The sequence below is a fragment of the Lepidochelys kempii genome, chromosome 2 (assembly GCF_965140265.1).
Source record: "Lepidochelys kempii isolate rLepKem1 chromosome 2, rLepKem1.hap2, whole genome shotgun sequence".
Classification (NCBI taxonomy): domain Eukaryota; kingdom Metazoa; phylum Chordata; order Testudines; family Cheloniidae; genus Lepidochelys; species Lepidochelys kempii.
Window position 1 is genome coordinate 87,458,939 of NC_133257.1, and position 20,176 is coordinate 87,479,114.

Sequence of the window (20,176 nt, forward strand, 5' to 3'; positions counted from 1 at the left end):
TGAGGCATTTTGACTCAATCTGACTCAAAACAGGATAGTTAAAGGTTTCTGTGCTTACTTTCAAGGTCCTCCATTGGTTTTCTGGGTTGAGATTCTATGCTGTGCCACTAAGAAGCACAGCACAGAATTCATAGCCCATTGCAGGAAGGGGGCAGGGATATTAAGGTGCCATCCCCATCCTTGTCTGCTCTGGGTGCAGAAGAGGCCCACCAATGTCATTTAAACAATCCTGCACCAGGGTTCCTCAAAGTCAAAAGGCACTCTTATGGCTGTCTTACGCAGTGCCTATACTGGGCAAATTCTCCCCCAGCTGGAACTGGGGCTTTTCAAGCCAGTCATGCATGCCACTCCAGCCCTTTTACACAAAATAAAAGAAGGCGCAGGGCTGAGGGTCTCACCCATGATACTTAGAAATCAAAGAGAGTCATTCAATTGAATTCAACTGGTGGTGCTGATTACTATAAGAGTAAGTGTTTATTTTATTTTTCATAAAATATTAGGGCTGTGTGAAATCAGAGTTTTCACATTGCATTTCAGCTTCACAAAAGAGCTGCGAAGTTTTCTGGGGTAGTTGCTCCAAAATAAGGCCATGATTCTATTTTTGAGTGTAAATAGAGACATTTTAAATTTTCATTCCAACAGCGGTCAAATTTTGAAAAATGAGAAATATCAGACTGGTGCATGTATTTATGATAAACTGCCATTTCACAAAACCTTCATTATCAGTGAAATTGGGGGGGCCATAATAATAGCTCTTTTCTGTAAAATTTTGTGGAAAAATCTTTATTATTTTCCTACTGCTCTTTTAATTATCCATCCAGCAACTATTAAAAAGATTGTTGAAAGTCTAATACGTATTCAGTGGAAAGTAAAGACAACTCTTTGCAGACAGATTGTAGAATTAAACTGACCTAAATAAATCAGGTTTATTCTTCCCTGGTTATTTAAACAGACACATAGTCCATTTAGGTTTGAGTAACAGCCGTGTTAGTCTGTATTCGCAAAAAGAAAAGGAGTACTTGTGGCACCTTAGAGACTAACCAATTTGCGCTTATGCTCAAATAAATTGGTTAGTCTCTAAGGTGCCACAAATAGTCCATTTAGTTTATGAATCTTTCATGTAGGCATTATAAATTGCATTCCCCCTCTCCTTCCTAGGGCACGTTTTCTTTTAAAACACTGCTTCATTCCCACGTTGCTTAGCTGAAGAATGATTTCATTTCATTTTGCTCCTTGCTATCGTATGAGAAATCCTAATAAGTCTGCCCTTAGTTGAGAAGAAACGAAAAAAGAAATAACCCAAGAAGAACGTGTCCAGAGCAGCTGCCCTGAGCCATGTAGGATTACCTCGGGTTTCTGGTTTCCTAAGAAACAGGGATACTTCCCCCACAGAGTTTTGTTTGTGGGCGGTGGTTTTGAATTTATGCTAATTTAGCTGTCCTGACAGGAGAAAGAGCCATCTCACTTACACAGTTCTCCTCACAGCAAATGGTAGTAAGAGGCTATTACAGTGTAAGGTCATGCATTTGCTTTTGTGACGGGGTCACTTGATCCAGCAAGTGAGTAAATGCTGGTCGTTGTCTTTGTCACCAGACAGTAGGGAAGACATGTGCCTGGGATAATGGAGATAAAGGACTCGGGCAGCGTGGTTCTGACAGCCTACCACTCCTACACTCCATCTAGGATACCAATAATCGAACAGAGCTTTGTGCCAGAGATTTCCTCCAGCCATTCTCCAATCAGCAGGTAAAGCACGAAGGATTATAACGGGTACTGTGCCATTAAGTTTTGTCTGAGCTGATTTTGTTTTGCAGTCATGTTTCCTGCTAGTATGTGAGGCAGTGTGTTGATGTTTTCAGATCACTTTGCCATGTAATCATCACTTTATTATTATGCATTATGATTACTTTCCTGCCGTAGGGAACTTATGCAATTCACTTGTGGTGTTCTCGTTTAGAAATAGAAAACGCAAGTGCTTATTAAGTTTTTTTGTACAAGAGAGAGACCAAGTTTACTTGCTATCCAAGATTAGCAGCAAAATATTCCCTTATAAACAATACATAAATCTATCTTCTTCTCAGTTTATCTTTTACCATGCTATGAACAGTTAGAAGGGTTCGTGTTAGGTGAGACAATTCATCAGAAAATTCAATCCACTTTTGGATTCCATGTTGGTTTAAAAAAATACTTCCTATGCTTTCCCCCTCCCCCCCCCCCAAAAAAAAAGATGAGGATCACGTCTTGCTTTTCTTGGGACGTTGCAGTTGCTGATTCTCATGCAGACAGGCACACAAAGTGAGGCTACTTCTTTAAAGATGTCATCTAAATGAGGATATTTGTTTTAAAAGGTTGTATTGCGATAAAACAGGTATTTCATACAGATTAATTTGTTTAGTTACATACTGTGCACTTGTCCACCTATGTGTACAGTTCTGACATAGCAAGACAGTCCTGACAATTTCAATAGAGATGCTTTTATTTTGGTAAATCTGACCTTTCTCTTAAATATAGGTGTATAGATTTACACTACTTTCTAAACATTAAAATTTATGAATGTTTCTATTGTCAGACAAAAGTTTAGGGAACACTAGCATTAGAAATGCAAAGTTATTTTATGGCTTAACTGAATAAAATGAAAACTAAAATATGAGGAAATAGTGGATGTCGTTTATTGTCATTTTGATGTAGTTTAGAGTTGTTTAGAGTCACAGATCAATATTTTTCATTTAAGAATGAGCTCTGTGCGTTCTTAACAAGAATGCTGCTAAGTACTTCATATTGTGAATTTTACAAGATGCTATTCAGTTTCAAATTTATCATTTAGTTTAAATGTACATGAAAAGATGAACATTTCAAGCATCCTTCTGTTCTTTGTTTTTACTGTCCCTAGTTATCTGATGCGGATAACTTCTTTGTTCAATTTAAATGTTGCCTCACAGCAGTAATAAATACACAATTTCATTTTAAGAAAAGAAACTTACCGTATTGTTTTGGTATTCAAATCATAGAATGATGGTTTGGTATTCAGTTAGTGGTGATAATGTTGTTTGTTTTAAAAAAGAGCAAGTTAATTGGAATCTCAATTTTGATTTGTGAGCCGAGCAATGAAAAAGTGGTTGTCTCTTATCATGTCACATACTTGTGTTAATTGTTTCAAAACTTGTTGAAAGTTCAGCTGGTAATGTGTCTGAATCCAAATCACATATACATCACTTAGAGTTCCTGAAAAGAAAGACGATATTGGTGCTTTTGAATATTTTGGAAGCTGTTGCCATTAGCCAAAATTGTATATATGACTTTGTGATACAGTCTCCCATTTCTCGTCTTTCACTTCCTGCAGCTGTCTGGGAGCAATAGCCAGATTCTGCCATATGGCCAGTCAGGGACTCCATCCATGTTTCCAAAGCATTTTCCAAGAGAGGTTTTATTAACTCAGCATGCAGCCCTGTGGAATGCAGAAGGCATGAAGGCAAATGCACTGAACGTTTCAGCAAATGGTAGAATAGTCTCTAGCTTAATTCCTGCTTCAACTTCTGAGAGTTCTGTACTGCATTTCAGCTTCTAAATGGAGAGCTCGGTTGCTATCCTGTAGCATGAGATTCTCTAGTATAGAATATTTCTGGTTTTGTTGATTCACAGTCTAACTTCCCTGACTCCAGTGTGCGAATTCCATGATTCCTGAGGACAGCAATCTGTAAAAGTATTTACAGACTGTATCTACAGAGTCAGAGGCCACCACATATCTTGTGTTTGATAACAAAAAATAATCAGGAGCTTAGGCCTTGAGTCCCCTCTATCCACCTGTATAAACCCAATGAAAGGAAGAGTGGAGTAAGTCAAGATTTACACTGGTGTAAGTGAGAACAGAATAAGGTCCCTGATTACTACCCTTTGACTTATTGGCTATTGAGCAGTAAATCCTATTATCTTGGGAATTGGGATGTTTCATTTCCATTGCTATAAAAATGGAAATGAAAATATCCAGCACTTTTCTTGCCTTGGAGAGATGACGTGTTGCTTTTATCAGAAAATCAGCCCAAATGAGCCCAGCATGAGTGAAGGAATGCATAATTGCACAGTTTTATAGCTTTATGTCTGCCTTTCAAAAGAAAGAACAAGTTGCTAAAAGGGTCCAAAATTAATGGTTTGATACAGAGATAAGGAGCTTGTTCCTGCTCTTCTTTACATGAGTGTAAATCAGGAGTAATTCCTTTGACGTTAATGGAGTTACACCACTGTAAAATTTGTGTGAGAGAAAAATAAGGCCCAAATATTTTACTTTAAAGATTTTACAGTTGTCGTTACTCAGCACCTCTGTAAATCAGGACTCAGTAGGCATCGTTGAATAATCTCGGCCTACTGCCCTTCCCCATGAAAAATTCCTGTTGACTTAAATGGTAGTTCTCCCTGGCAGTCCCATTCCCCCCTATGCCAGAGTAACTCAGTTTTTCAGGTTTCAGAGTAGCAGCCATGTTAGTCTGTATCTGCAAAAAGAAAAGGAGTACTTGTGGCACCTTAGAGACTAACAAATTTATTTGAGCATAAGCTTTTGTGAGCTACAGCTCACTTCATCGGATGCATGTACAGTTGTTCAGTCAGAGAGCTATGGTTTGCTCCCCTAGGGAAGTAGCCTTGAACCCACTGCTCATCAGAGTGATGCAGATTTCAACAATCCATCAGAGGAAACAGGCCTCCACATAGGTGTGTTGCTGTCCAACCCTACTTATCCTGCCCAGGTTTGGACATTTTCAGGGCCTGTCCCAAACACAGGCCCCCAGGACACCTTCTAACTACAAGTTTCACAGCACAGAAGGCAAAGCAGTGAAAGTTAATACAGCCTCATATTGCTCTGCATCGCCCATGGGTCTGAAGGGAGAGAATGTGGAGGATCTGAACTTACTCCCCTAAACTACCACTCCTGCCCTTGGCCTACCTCCTCCAGGCCTTTAATAAGGACTGCATGATTGGATCCTGGGTGCCATACCTCCCACAGAAGTCAACTGAAAAAATTGATGTCAGAATATGGTCCCTATAAGGTAAAGAAAATGCTCCTCACCTATCCATACCATTCATTTGAATTGCACACTTTCTTCCTTTTATTTCATCTGCAGAACTTCCCTTTGACATCTGTGGAAGTTCTGTACATGAAATGCATGCAGATTTTCTTAAGGGGAAAAAGGGAAGTGAAAATAGTAACCTCCATGAAGTCTCATTAGAAAAGTGTTTCCAAAGATAAATGTACTGATTTCAGTGTTTCAGTTCCAGTAGAGGGAGGGCACCCACAACACCCTTCCTGGGAGTAATGTAGGGAGATTTTCTCATTTTGCTCAGCCGCCTATGCTGGATAAGGTGAAGGAGCAGAATGGTTATAGCCCTGCTTCCACCTCATCCTCTCTGTCCTATTTGTCACTGCCTGTACACAGGAGGGTGCTAGGAGACAGCCCCTGGACTCAAAGGAGCACAAGGATTGTGCCCATGCACAGCTGCTATGTATGTGATGCAAAGAGGGACGTTCCAGCAGTCATCCATGCAGCAGCCGGATTCAAAGCAGTCCTAACTGGGTCAGGTTAAAGGTTAAGCTTGCTGTATTTAAACTCAACTGTAATGGCTAGACTGTGGTTTATTCCCTCATTGCTAGCATGGCTGCCAGTGAAGGACCCGATTGTGCTGACAATTACACCAGTGTAAATCAGAAGTAACTCCACTAAAATGAATGGATATGAGATCAAAATCAGACCAAAGTGGTGTATCGCCGTAAAATGAATTTAAAACAGTTTCTAGAGATGGAATCACCGTGTTATACATTCATTGAACATCCCTATAACAAATAAGCATTTGGGTGACAAATCCATAACTACTGACTTTATGAATATACTATGCAAGAAAAGAACAAAATGAAATGAGAAATGATGTTCAGCAGCACCCTCTTAGCAATCTGATTAGTTTGCATTTTAGTCAAGAAGAAAGTTCTGAGATCTTTCAACTGTTTCAGGGAAAAAAATCCTTCTCATTTTCTTCAGGCTCAGCATATCTCCTCCTCCCACTGTCAGACAGGCAGCACTAAACAGGAGAGTCAAAAAAGAACCTGAAAAATGACTTAAGTTATGCAGTTGTCTCAAGATACTTGGCAGCAGTTTCCAAGATTCTTGCTCAGCAGGACCTCTTCAAACAGATGTGGGGGCCCCTGCAAAACCATTACATTGGGGGGAGGGGTTCTGCATGGCACAAAATTTTCATGCAATGTTCTTCCCCCTCACTTCTCTGCCCCAACCTCCTATGTGATGTGACTCGGATGAGGGATAGGTATTGTAGCCTGAAATGATGCATGTGACCCCGGTGGTAATTAGTGAGATAGTGAATGGAGGTTTCTGTTAAACAGAAGGAGGAGCCTGTAATGGGTGTAAACCAGGGTTGTGATGGGGGTGGGGGAGCTCTAGTTTTTCTCACCACAGAACTATATGAAGCCGTGCATTTTCCACGACAACAGAAGCACTTAGCGTTACACTATTATTGGTGGGCTGTGCATGTCCTGAGGGTGGAGGCCCTGTGGCTGGATGTCTGGCAGCACTGATTGAGGGGCCTACTTTTTGGAGTTGTATACAAATGATGTCAAGAACGTCTTTTGCTTAGGTGCAGCGTAAGCAACCTTAACTATTTTAGACATTTATCTCATTGTACCGTAAACTTTCTCAGAAGACAAAAATTGAAAAAAAATATGAAACAGTCTCTTTTTCAAGAACAAATCTTGAAACAGATTTCTGGGCCTTTCACAGGAATTAAAGTCCCAAGCCTATAAAATCAAAATTTAAAACTGCAGTAATCAAAAATAGTAAAAGAAATAGGGGTAGGAACTGGGAAACATTAAAGTTAAATGAGCAAAGGTTGGGGGAACACATACTTTATAGGAAAACAGCAGCTTTTGACATATTCCACTGACTCACAGTTACTAGCAGCTTCCTAAAATGGGTTTTAATATATATTTCAGCATGTTGCTATGCACTATTATTAAAACATTTAGCAGGAGGATGCATATAAATAAGCCAGACAATAGTAGACACGTTTTTCCTGTAGGCTTTAGAAATACCTACGGAATGTCCTCTGGGACTCTCACTAAGGAATGTGGTATTTATAGTCAATTCTTCATGTTATGGTTGAAACTAGAGTTGGCTTCTCTGGTTTCTTTTTAGTGTAGTGCTCCTGCTGATCTCCCTGGTACCTCCATGTGCAAAGCTGATGGAAAACATCTGGCACTGTCCCTTTGATCATTTTGTTTGGTTGAGCATTTGGCCAGCTGCCCCATTCATTTTTAACTAAGTCACTTATCTCTGATTACATGATGGTTGGAGTTGCCTGCAAAAATGCTGAGGTCTGAAAGCCCTATGTAGGCACCTTTATATTGAGTCTGACATAGTTTAGAGACAGCATAACAAAGAGTAAGAAATTAAGAAGATTGCTGTATTGGTTTTTGCAAGACAGTTCATAAAGGTTCAGTGTGAATGCTGTAAGGTGTGAAAATTATGTAGGAATGAAATTACAATATATTATTTCTTTTAAAAAAAAAACTTGCTAAAGAATTACTAGTTAAAGTTGGGGCAAGGTTCAGTATATGAAACAGAATCTAATTAATATTTTAATTATACAAACACAGGGCCAGATCCTAAATAGTGCTGAGCATTCCCAGTGAAGTGAATGAGTCCCAGACCAATGGCACCAATCTTTTCCAATGCAGCACTTGTTTTCCACAATCTGTTTCAAGTGCCTGATAAATTGACAAATGTCCTGGATTCTGACTTCTTGTAGAATTAGCAGCTACCAGTTTTACCCTGGCAGTTTTATGCTCTGATTGGCCAGACTTCTCAACTGGGGAGTGAAGCAAAACTGATGGAAGTTAGCGTAGCAGTGGGAATAGCTGCCATTATCCTGCATTTCAGATACCATAGTGATGAGAACCATATAAGATCCAGGTAGTATGAAAGACTGGCAAAGCAGCTGGCCCATCAATCTGCCTCCCTTCCTCTTTGCCTTGTGACTATGCTGCAGCAGCTCTCATGGAACTGCTTCTAGATCTGCTACAGCTGCCAAGGCCCCTTAGAGAAGAAACAGCAGGAGTTTGAGCAACCAGAGGAGGGACAAGATGGTAGCTGGGAAATGGGGAGCAGCCACTGATGGTGGGAAGTGAAGTTTCCCTTTATTTGTGCTAACAACTCTCCCGAACAGGGTACCTCCCTAATCAATTCTCCTCTCCATGGGCACTTATAGCTCTCAGGAATATTGTTGAGGGAGGAGACCATATACCTCAACAGGAATTTGCACTAGTACTGTGTTTGCTACAGAGATACCATTTGCAATTAACACTGACGTTCCATGGATTGCCTGTGAGTTCCCAGGTGATTTAATACCAGATTATTTGAAACACAGTTCCTTTCCCAATGCACTGCTGCTACAGTTGAGGTCAGAAGCAGCACTCAAACTTGAGCTCCCTTGTCCTTAACATTAGGAAAAGATTCCTATCCTCTGGGGGTGGGGGTATCTCCTCAACTCAGGAATTCACTTCTTCTCTCATCCACAGAGCCTGTCTTTTCTCTCTACTGTTGAAGGAGGAAGGTGGGGTGAACAGTCATTGGGGGGTTACTGACATATCTGTTCTGAGGAGGATTTTCATGTTTGTGTGATGTATGACATTCAAACACTTTGAGGTTGTAGGATTTTAATATGTGTAAAGCCAGTCAGTGCTTGGCATGGGAATTTACTCAGTGTTTAGGAGAGGGAGAGGGACAGAGGGGGAGAGAAGGGGAAAAGTTACATTGCTGTAGCGAAAGGCCTATGGGCATTTTCATATAGACTTTATCTGAGACTTTATAAATTGGCTGTAAAATCCCTTACTGTAGAAAATCGGTCTTGGCACATGACTGATTTTTACAAATATAACAAGCACAAATCCTTTTGCTGATGCTGGACCAGTACTAGGTTTACTGAGGTCTACAGAATTTGGGGCACAGAGAAGAGTTTTGCTAGATATAGGAGGAAAAAGGACCCGTGAATCTATCTGGAATGGATGTCACTTACCAGGTCAAACCTAACAGAAGCAAGAGGCTTCCTGGAAAGTTGTGTTTTTAAATGACTTTATGCCCAACCGAACACATTGGGCCACTGGTATAGTTGACTACACAGCTTTAGGGGGGTCATTCAGGCATAAAGCCTGACTCTTCACATTTTAGTGACGATAATAAAAAACACTGTCTTGTCAGCACATGAATTTTGGACGGGAAAGAACTCATTTACACCAGGTCTGAATTTGACCCACTGAGTGATGTTTTCCTGACCTGCTTCTTTATGCATTTAGCAGGCATCAATAACCATGCTATTACCTAGGCCACAAGGGTAGTGTGCTCAAACCCCGGGGGAGGAGATAGAGTGCGCGTGTCAGTCAACATCAACCTCTCTGACCAATTAAGGGATCTGAAGGAAATTTCATCCAGTTTCCTTTCCTGGACAGATGACGGTCATGATGGAAGGCCTAAGGGCAGGAAGGAATTTAAAAGAATTTAAGAGAAACTGAGAGGGATGCTGTCAGGCCTGGACAAGAATCACTGGTAGGGAGTAAATCTGCAGTTACTAGAAACAATAGTTGCACAAAGACTAGTGTCCTTTATTTGTATGGATATTTTTTTTAAGAGCACCTTAGAGTAAATATAAGGAACTATCATGTGATGTTGGAATGAGACTCCTCTAATGCTTGGAATGACTTTAATGTTGAGAAGCAAAGAGGCACAACTATAACCCGCTATGTCTTCTTTTATGACAAAAGCAGAATCGCTCTTCAGAAACTTCCAAAAACTGGGGAATTCAAAGTTAAGGCTGAGATTTCATTTTTAACTCATGTTAGTTTAAAAATTAATGGCAGAATGAGTTCAGTAGGGATGAAGTCCTACCTCGACTTGAAATGCCCAGTTCGCTGTTTGATCTAATACTTAACAGATGGTAGAGTGGAAGATAAAATGGGATGTGGGCCCTGATTTTCCACCATAGAAATCAATGGAAGTTTTGTCATTGAATTCAATGGCAAGAGGATCAAGTCCTTGAATTGTTTTGTTCCCTTGGAAGATAAGGACCAGATTTTATAAGGGTATTTAGATGCCTAAAGATGTGGATAAACACCTGGTGGGATTTTTAATAGTGCCCACGTACCTAACTCCTATGGTGCCCTAAATCCTTGAGGCCCAGATTTTCATAGGAATTTACGCATTGCTATGTTCAACATTGAAATGCCTAATTGACTTAGAAGCCTAAGTCGCATTTTCAAAAGTGATGTAGGCACTTAGGCCCAGATTTTTAAAGGTATGTAAGCATTACTCTTAAATACCTACGTTCTTATCCAGTACTTAGCGAAAACTCCCACTGACTTCAACAGAAGTCTTGCTGAACAAGGACTCCAATATGAGGCTTAGGTAATAGGACATTTTAAAAATGTATAAGTAGGCCTTTCTCCTTTCCCCCTACTTTCCTCCTATGTATTTAATTATCAAATACCCAAGTTTTAAAATGTGATGTAGCACAGGAGCAAGGGTTGCCAGGTGTCCAGTTTTCAACCAGAATGCTTGGTCGAAAAGGGACCTTCTCTTAAAAATCCGGTCGGCAGTGCTGCGTGTCAGAGGCAGGCTAGTCCCTACCTGTCCTGGAACCGCGCTGCACCCCAGAAGCAGCCAGCAGGTCCAACTCCTAGGCAGGGGGCCACAGGGCACTGGTATAGTGCTGCCCCCAGCCCGAGCACCAGCTCCACACTCCCATTGGCCAGGAACCGTGGCCAATGGGAGCTGGGGGAGGCAGCGTCTGCGGGCGAGAGCAGTGAGCAGAGCCTCCTGCCTCCCCCACTCTCCTGCCTAGGAGCTGAACCTGCTGGCGGCTTCCGGGTTCAGTGTGGTGCCAGGACAGATAGGGACTAGCCTGTCTTAGCCCTGCTGTGCTGCTGATCGGGAGCCACCCAAGTTAAGCTCGCACCCCAACCCAAGCCCCAACCACCTGCCCTAGCCCTGAGCCCCCCCCCCCCAAACTGAGCCCCCTACAGTGCCCCAGAGCCTGCACCCCCAGCCAGAGTCCTCACCCCTTGCACTCCAACCCCCTGCCCCAGCCCAGAGTCCCTCCCACACCCTGAATCCCTCATGCCTGGCCCTAGCCTAGAGCCCACACCTCCTCCCAAACCCCATCCACAGTCCCAACCCGCAGCCCCCTCCCACACTCTGAATCCCTCGGCCCCACCCCCAGTCTGGAGCCCCCTCCTGGACCCCAAACATCTCATCCCTGGTCCCACCCCAGAGCCTGCACCCCCAGCCCAAAGCCTGTACCCCCCCACACACCCAGCCCCCTGCCTCAACCTGCAGCCCCCTCCCATACTCTGAATCCCTCGGCCCCACCCCCCAGCCTGGAGCCTCCTCCTGCACCCAAACCCTCATCCCCAGAGCCTACACACCGAGCCAGAGCCCTCATCCCTTCCCGCACCCCAACTCCTTGCCCCAGCTTGGAGCCCCCTCCCTCACCCTGAGCCCCTCATTTCTGGCCCCACCCCAGAGCCTGCACCCCCAATAGAGCCCTCAACCCTTCTGCACCCCAACCCCCTCCCCCAGCCCAGTGAAAGTGAGTGAGGGTGGGGGAGAGCGAGCCACTGAGGGAGGAGAATGTAATGATCGGGGCGGAGCCTCGGGGAAGAGGTGGGGCTAGGGTGTTCAATTTTGTGCAATTAGAAAGTTGGCAATCTTCCAGAAGCAGAGAAGTAATGCTACTGGTAGTGGAAAATCTTTATTAAAATTCGGTGGGGGAGAAGGGGGGGAGTGGAACGGAACTGAATGCATTCTCAGTAGATTTTTCTGAGACTTGACTCTTTTGGCCATTTTGGACCCAGGTCCTCCTCAATTCACATAACACATGACAGAGATCACAACTGTTCTGCTAACAAAGCAAAATTGTTAACCTGAAGATTCTTGAAGCACATTTGGAACTTTCTTAAAACCATCTGCTGACATGGGTGAATTGTTGCAATTTTAAAAAACAAACAAACAGTATGTATACTTCTATACAGTTTTCCTTCAATAATAGAAGATGTCCTGTGTCTTGAAAATACCACAAATAAAAAACTCTCTCTATTTTTAATCATAAGGTAAAAGATTACAGGGTTGACTCTGCAGCTGATTGCTGTGATCTGAGCTCTGTTTCATCACAGAAAGCTTTTCCCTCATGGACTCCACATCCTATGATTTTTGTAACTGTATAATTTTAAAAGGAGGACCCTGGCAAGGCATGCTTGAGGTTAACTCTGTCACACTTGGATGAAGTGAGATAATACTTCTCACTTAAACAAGCCAAAGCAGCTTGTTTCACTCTATACTGTGCACATCTGAAGTTAATTCTGTCATACTCTGTATTGTAATGAGTGTACATAGTTTTAGCAATCAAGAAATTGAAAGTAAGCTATTTACCACAGGATGCCATTGGGGCCAATAACCTCGCAAGATATAAAAATAGGTTTGGACATTCATCTGAATAACAAGAATATCCAACGTCAGAACAGCTCACACTAATAAAAATTCTAGAAAAGATATTAAATCTCTTGCCTCAGAGTTTATGCTAATCTCTATTATTAGGAATTAGGATCTGAACTAATTTGTGGGAAAGATTATCCCATGGATGCCTAATGTAAGGTTTCTTTCACTTTTCCCTTGCCAGTGTCAGAGACATGATACTGGACTAGATGGAGCATATATCTAATTCAGTATGGTGATTCCTATATTCCTAGATCATTTTGAAATATATAGAACAGGCAAAAAAGTGTCAAACAAAGCAGTAAAAAACACAAAAATGTGCAATCGCATACCAAGCACTTTATTAATAGCAATAAATCTGTGGCCACTGCAGACTCCATGTTTGTTATCACTAGGTTGCACAACAACAGTGGGATGACTCAAATCTCCCTGTTCCAAAAGCACAGGCTCCCATCCCTTGAGCTAAAGGAGAGTTTCTTGTTAGCTGGGTAGAGCCTATGGCTGCGTCTACACTGCAAGCTAGGGGTGTGATTCTCAGCGTGTGTATACAGACTTGCAGGTATTCAATTATATAAATCGTAGTGTAGCTGCAATAGCAGCGGCTTTATGGATTAGCCATGCCAAGCATGAACCTGCCTGAACCTCAGAGGTACATATTCAGTATGTCTAAGCCACGCTGACACTGCCCATGCTACTGTGGCTACACTACTATTTACACTCTTGCTCACTCTGATCAAGCCGGCCCAAGTATGTGTACACAAGCTGGGAATCACACCCCTAGCTCATAGTGTAGATGTAGCCTCTGACACACAGTTAAGCAGTTCTGATTCCATCCAACAGAGATCAGTGATTCCCATGTGCACACTCATGCACACACAATTAGGTGTCTCATTAAACTATTCAGAAGATTACAGAGTTAGTTGGATATATAAGTCCTGCTTTCATACTTGAAAATTTGGTAACGAGTTACAATCAAAGGATACTTTTTTAAACTAAGGGCTTGTCTGCACAGTGAGGTAATGAGCACTATGGGGGTGTGATTTTTTTTTTTAAGAATACTAACATGTTTCACATTAATTGGTCCATGAAGACCCTGCTGGTGCTCATTAAATGTTCCTTTGTATGCTTTCATGTAGTGCTGTTTTCTAGTACCGTAGATCAATAATCATGGTAATTTATTATACGTTTTGTGTGAAATCATGGATGATGTCTGTAAACCTAGTGCCAAATACACTATTTAGTCTTTTTTTATTATTAACTGGAAATTTAAACCCAGACTTTAGGGATGCAGATTTTAAACCGAATCCAGATAAAATATATTCAGGGACTTTTAAAATAAATCGATCTAAACATTATCTTAATGTTTGGGGATGAAAATGGGACTATAACTTAATGAAGAGGTTACGAAAATTCTAATTTTATATTGAAATAGTTGATTAGTTGCTATTTGGAATTTACTTAAAGCATATTTGAGTATGTAAATATGGCTCAAGGTAAAGTCCCTGAGTATGCTTTTTGAATTGTTTGTAATGTTTTACTAATTTTCAGTGGTACAGTTATATGTATATGTAAAGCTATATATAAAGAAATACCAAACTTTTATAAAACTCCAAGATAGTTTTACATATTCTTTTATGTGGCATTTTTATTTCATATTGAAATGAGTGGGAAAGAAACAAGCAAATGAAGGAAACACTGCAAACAAAAAGAGAACTTATTATTTATGTATTCAAAAAAGGACCCGAATTATATTTGTCTTAAACTTTTGAGAACTTATGTGGTAAATCAACATCCACCTTGTAACACAGTCTCCAAAATTTCACCTGCACAAAACATTCTCATTTAGCTGTGCAAACTGGGCAGTTAGAGAGCTAACTACCTGATCTGAATGCACAAAAGTGGATTTAATGCCGGCGACTGACTGCATTTACAAAATTTGTTGGCAAAAGTTTGGAGGCTGACTGGAAATGTGGCCCTCTATATCATTACTTTTAAAACAGGATGTTAGTGATTGATCTTTCTCTTTTGTTTTGGAGCGTCTCAGTTGATCGATGTCTTAATATTACCTGAGGGCCAGATTCTGAACTAGTGTAAAACTCCAGTGAAGTTCTTCTGGATTAACAATGGTGGTATCTGAGGTCAGAATCAGAACTGTTGGCTATACGTATACCTATAATAATATATATAAAATCTTTTGGTTAGATTGTTTTTGCATTTTCTGTGTCATGTAAAGAGTAGAATTTTGATTTCCCTAAGAAATAGTTCCTAAAATTTCTATGATTTTTAAACAACCTTAGGATGCATGTGTACATTAATTGTGGTCACCTCCATCATGTCTAACAAAATCTATTTTCTAATTAAGTATCATTAATGGAGGAGTACAATGACATTTAGATAAAGCTGTAAGCCAAATTCAGCCCTTATGTAACTCTATTGAATCCCAAAATGAGGGCCCATAAACTTTATTCTTGTACTATCATTTAACTCCTTGGTTTCTACATGATTCAATGGAGTTGATACTGTGCTGCAACTATGCAAAAAACAAAAAAGACATTGACTACTGTAAATACGGATGGCAAATCCTCACTCTTCAGTTACAGGGGCATACCCATTGAAAGCATGCCTGTAATTCTATGGAGGCGGTAGCGTTACTAAGAACAGATTGGATTTTTGAGCCTGCCTCAAACCCAGCCAGCTGTAGTTAAAGCCGCAAAGGCTGACAAAGTACATTCCTAGTTGTATCAGCACAGGGGAGGGCAAGATTCATTTATTGCCTTTGAGACTATCCCTGATGAGTTCCCATCACTGGGTAGAATTCACAATGTATCCAGTCCAAAATGGGACCTCAGGCTGTGCAACTGTTTTAATGTCAATAAATCAAATGCTGTGAAGATACATATTTGTGGGTGTGCTGTGAAGATACATATTTGAAGATACACTAAATCCTGTATCTAACTACATCCCATGACAGAGCTTCACTGGATATAGTAAAAACAACACTTGATGAATATGCTTGAAAGCTGTTAAAAAAATTACGTTTGTAGAACTTTAAATTAATTGAAGCAGTTTACACCAGGCACTGATAACTGCATACAGAGATGTGGTAGCAGAGAATGCTTTTTCTGAGGTCTTCATAGAGAAGATGTTTTCATACTTCTGCTGATGTTTGCCACTTGAATTTTCACTTGCAAAAACTGATATATTATTGAATTACTTTGTGGGAAATTGGTTTGTGATTTGGCTGTTTCCATATAATAGACTAGATTGTCAGGCTTCCTGGAATGAAGACACTGTTAATGAGTTTGAGCATCCTGCTTAGTCTGTATCTGTTCTGGTTTCTGAAAATTATTGCTTTACACTGTGCGTCCTCACAGCGGCTTAATATAAATATTACTTAAGCAACTCTTATACAAATATAACGTTGTCTCATTAGCATAGTCACTCCCCTGGTGGGAAGATGATAGGCATAGCATTTACTTCTCCTGTTTTGCTGTGATACCCCTTTTATTTGAAATCTCAGAACATGAATATTCAATACATAGGGCAATCTATAAAACAAGAATCCTGTTCCATAATCCAGTAAAATAGATTCAATGAAATATACTCTAAAGCTATTGCAGAAGCAACTGGGTAGGCATCAAGAGTAAGTAATACATAACATGTAGCCTTTTATGTACATTGAAGAGAACTATCATATTCTTATGATAACTAGATGGATGTGAGGGATGAAAATTTTTAACCCTCAGTTTCCACTTTTCATTCGAAGACAAGAATTTTATAAGCTTGCAAGATTGCTGTAATGAATTGTCCTTTAGAAAGTGTAAACAAAGCAGCCCTCATTGTTTAAGGCAATATTCCCGATGATGAGCTGCTCCCACATTAAAACATCTAAACAACATCTAAAGCCCGAACACAAGATAAACATTTCAGTTGACAAAACCTGGAAAATCCTATTCAGAATCGTAACATGTGATCAGCAGATCACACGGGTTCTGTTTGTAGAATAGACGTGGTTTTGTTCTATGCTTTAACTATTGAACTGATTAGATTATAGTTTAATCTTTGGATTACAAATTTGATTGCCATCAAACAACATTTAAGGCCAGATCCAAAAATCATTTAAAATCAGTGTGAAAACTCTCATTGACTTCAGTGGGCTTTGGATCAGTAGAGCCGTACACAGATACAAAATTTGTAACCGCAAGCCGTAAAAATGGGTTCGCAGATATAAAGTGGATAGCCGCAGATTTCCAGGGTTTTCTATATTGGTCCCTAATGGCCTAACTTTAGCTCTGTTAAAATTGCTGCTAATATCTCCTTATCCTTGGTATGTATTACAAAATTTGTTTAATGCTTTATATTATTCATTCCATTATCTGTAAAAAATTAAGTAGGTTTTTATTGAATTCATGCAAAGATTTTATCTGATTTAATAGAGAATTCTGTCTTTTCTGTATAATACTATAGATTGGTTTAAAAATTCTATAGAAAGTTTATCATTCTGTATTAAATTCACTGGGACTCTTCTGTAAGGGTCAGGAAGGAAAAAGCAGATTTCCATGATATTTTTTTTCTGTTAGGTTCAACATACAGACTATATATATATAGTATCTCTCTCTCTCTCTCTCTCTCAATATTATCGCAAGTTAGCACTGGATTTAGATATCCAAATAAAACAATGAAGCAACACATGCTTTCCTTCCTATTCTGATTGCATCACTGGCTAATAAAGGCATTTTGTTTTAAAAACTTCCTTATGTGTCTCTCACAGTGTTGTGTGTCTGCATTCCTGTTCATTTGTATGCTTGATTAACTGAAATCAAATACAATGAAGTGTAGCTCCAAGCAGCCATAAAAGCCCAAAGTGAACAAATATAACAACGAGAAATCTGCATCGCCATCCTCAAGGGAATCATTGTTCAGAAGGCAAAGGAACTGAAGCGCAATCATGTATCTGCTTTCCTTGCTGTCATTTTGTCACTGTTCATGGGTTTGCTCTTTGGTGACTTACCATGCTTCACTCCTGTTTGATTAGAGGTGTGGAGAGGTAACAAAAGATTTGCTGTTTCAAACTTGGAAATGTCTCCGCTTCCCACACATCTGACCCCTGGCAGGCTGCTGGAAAGAGGTGGCTAAGTTTTAAGAAAGTATGTGAGTATTGTTTTCATCAAATTATGTGTTTAATATTTTATTCTGTACCTGTAATAGCTCCTTTTGCCTCTCACTCCCTGACTGCTTTATGAATGCCTCTTTTCTGTTATTGAAATTAAACCCTTTACTTAGGACTTTAAGAGGATGTAGAAATAGAGTTTCACTCCTTCAAACTGCCACTATAACTCATAGGGATACTGATCGTTCAAGTGTTTCTGATCGTAGGCAATAATTTACTGTAATGAGAATATAGTTGCTGAGTGACTAAGGTGAGAAGACAATGGATTCGGAGTTTGCACTGATTTGGTGAGGAGCTATGCCATCCTAATGATGTTTTCTTGGATATATGTCTTGTATAAAATAAAATGAGGACTTTGCAATCAGTGAACGAATATAAAAGTAAGAGCAAAGAAAAATCTCTTGTAAAGGATATTTGCTATTGGTTAGTTTAAACATGAATTTACAAATGGAATAATAACTTACTGAAAGGCCATTTTTGTAACTGTTATTTTATACATTTGGATGATGGTATTAAGCAGGTGAGGGTTATGAAGTGTATTTTTAATGACACCAGCACAAGGTAAACTAGCCAACATTTAGCACAGTGAGCTGCATTTGATATCTGTGGAGTAGATCTTTCTGGCTAAATATAGTCTTGTGAAAGGCTACACTAGTGAGCAATGAAGTGAGGAGCAAACTAAAGAGGTATGAGGTTGATAAACGAATGCTCATACAAATCATTGTAATCAAGATGTGTTTGTAATAGATTTCACCTACAGTAACCAGTTTTGATCTAATGATTGATTTAATCAATGAATGGATAATGCACTTTTCAAAATCCAAACAGTTGAAAAGGATGTAATACTGAATTACATGAAAAAGCTTGTTTGTGGTTTGGGTTGCCAACCCTCCAGGACTGTCATGGAGTCTTGAGGAATTAAAGATTAATCTTTAATTAAAGATTATGTCATGTGATGAAACCTCTAGGAATACGTCCAACCAAAACTGGCAACCTTATTTGTGTCTAGAATATTAGGTAATGTTATATGGAAATCTAAACACGTGGCTGAAGCTTATGGGTATAACTGGGTTTCCCAACAAATCATACAAAGAAAAAAAAACAGTGTTTGATGGAAGAACTACTTATAAAAGGGTCAGCCTATACAGTCCTTTAATGGCCAGGGAGAGAAATGATTTATTACACTGTATTTGAGATCTCTCAAACCAGATGGTATTAAAATAGGAAAGTCCTGCTTCCATAGAATTTCTGCTGACAGCTTCTCAGTTAGCAGAGCTCTCGTGCTAAGTGCCAATGTTTACTTAGCTGAAATGAGGTTATTTTGCATGAAGAAAAGGATCAGGTACTTTCTTGGATAGACGTTGTTTACGTAAACACTATTACAGAAGATCTTCTGAAATACTTTATTCTAAGCAACTTCTCAGAGTTTTTGTGAACGTTAAAGCCCAGATCCTCAGCAGGGGTAAACTAATGTAGTGCCATGGAAGTTAGTGGAACTATATTGATTTACATTATGGCTGGACTGGGCCCAAATTTAATCCTGGTGATGTATCCCACATTCCCTGCAGTACCTACTTGGAATGAGTGAGCCACAAGGTGCTTTTAATTCATAAGGAGCTGAAGCGTGACTTTGCTGTGCTATGCTGTGCTGCCCCGGAGCAGAGACTTGTAGAGTTACAATCTGCCTTCTGGCTAGGAACAGGATAGTGGAAGTAATTCAGGGCCAGATTCTGCCACCCTTTACTCACAGAGAATAGTATTTTACTCTGTGAGTAGTGGCACTGAAACCAATGGCAGTATTCAGAGAGTAAATCTCCCTAAGTAAGAACAGCAGAATCTGGCAGAAGGGTATTGTAGAAAACAGAGTTCATAGAAGATACAGCAATGCTCCCAAGCTGGAACCATCAGGATTTGATTAAGCAGGGAAGAAATTATCCAGATTTCTAGGTGCCTGCATATCTTTGACAATCTGCCACATGCACAGTAACCAGAACTACTTTCCAAACTTAGAGCCAGATTCTGATCCCCTTACTCATGTTGAATAGTACCTTACTCCACAATTAGTCACATTTTTTTGTTTCAATGGGAATGCTTATGTAGTAAGGTGCTATTCCATGTAAGTACAAGGGGCTGGATCTGGCCCACAATTTTCTGGCTACTGACAATGGGCCAGATTCAGACACCCATACTCATGGTGAATAACACCTTAGTCTATGAGTGTTCCCATGGGACCTCAAAGCGACCACTAGTGGAGCAAAGTGCTATTCTGCATGAGAAAGGGCATTAGAGCCTGGCTCAATATCTGTAGTTATGCAAGCAAAGTTTTTTCTATCCATTTTCCTTTACCCTTTATCTGTCTTGTCTGTTTAGCTTGTAAACTCTTCAGGGTAGAGACCATCTCTTTTTCTGTGTTTTGTCCAGGGCTTAGCACAATTGGGACCCATTCTCAGTTGGCCATGAGGACTTCTAGAAT

General features: G+C 40.2%; 1 protein-coding gene across 7 annotated transcripts in view; it reads left to right on the forward strand.

Moving 5' to 3' along the window:
* Window positions 1-1,474: 1,474 nt before the first annotated feature.
* ARHGAP28 (Rho GTPase activating protein 28) overlaps window positions 1,475-20,176 on the forward strand; it is a 91,645-nt gene continuing 72,943 nt past the window's right edge. For 4 of the 7 annotated variants that reach the window (XM_073331548.1, XM_073331551.1, XM_073331558.1 and 1 more), the window contains exon 1: window positions 1,476-1,746. In XM_073331548.1, the coding sequence (XP_073187649.1) occupies window positions 1,622-1,746 (125 nt within the window). In that variant the 5' untranslated portion in view covers window positions 1,476-1,621. Of the gene's footprint in view, window positions 1,747-20,176 lie in introns of all 7 variants that reach the window. The other 3 variants (XM_073331550.1, XM_073331552.1, XM_073331554.1) reach the window with 3 other exon arrangements.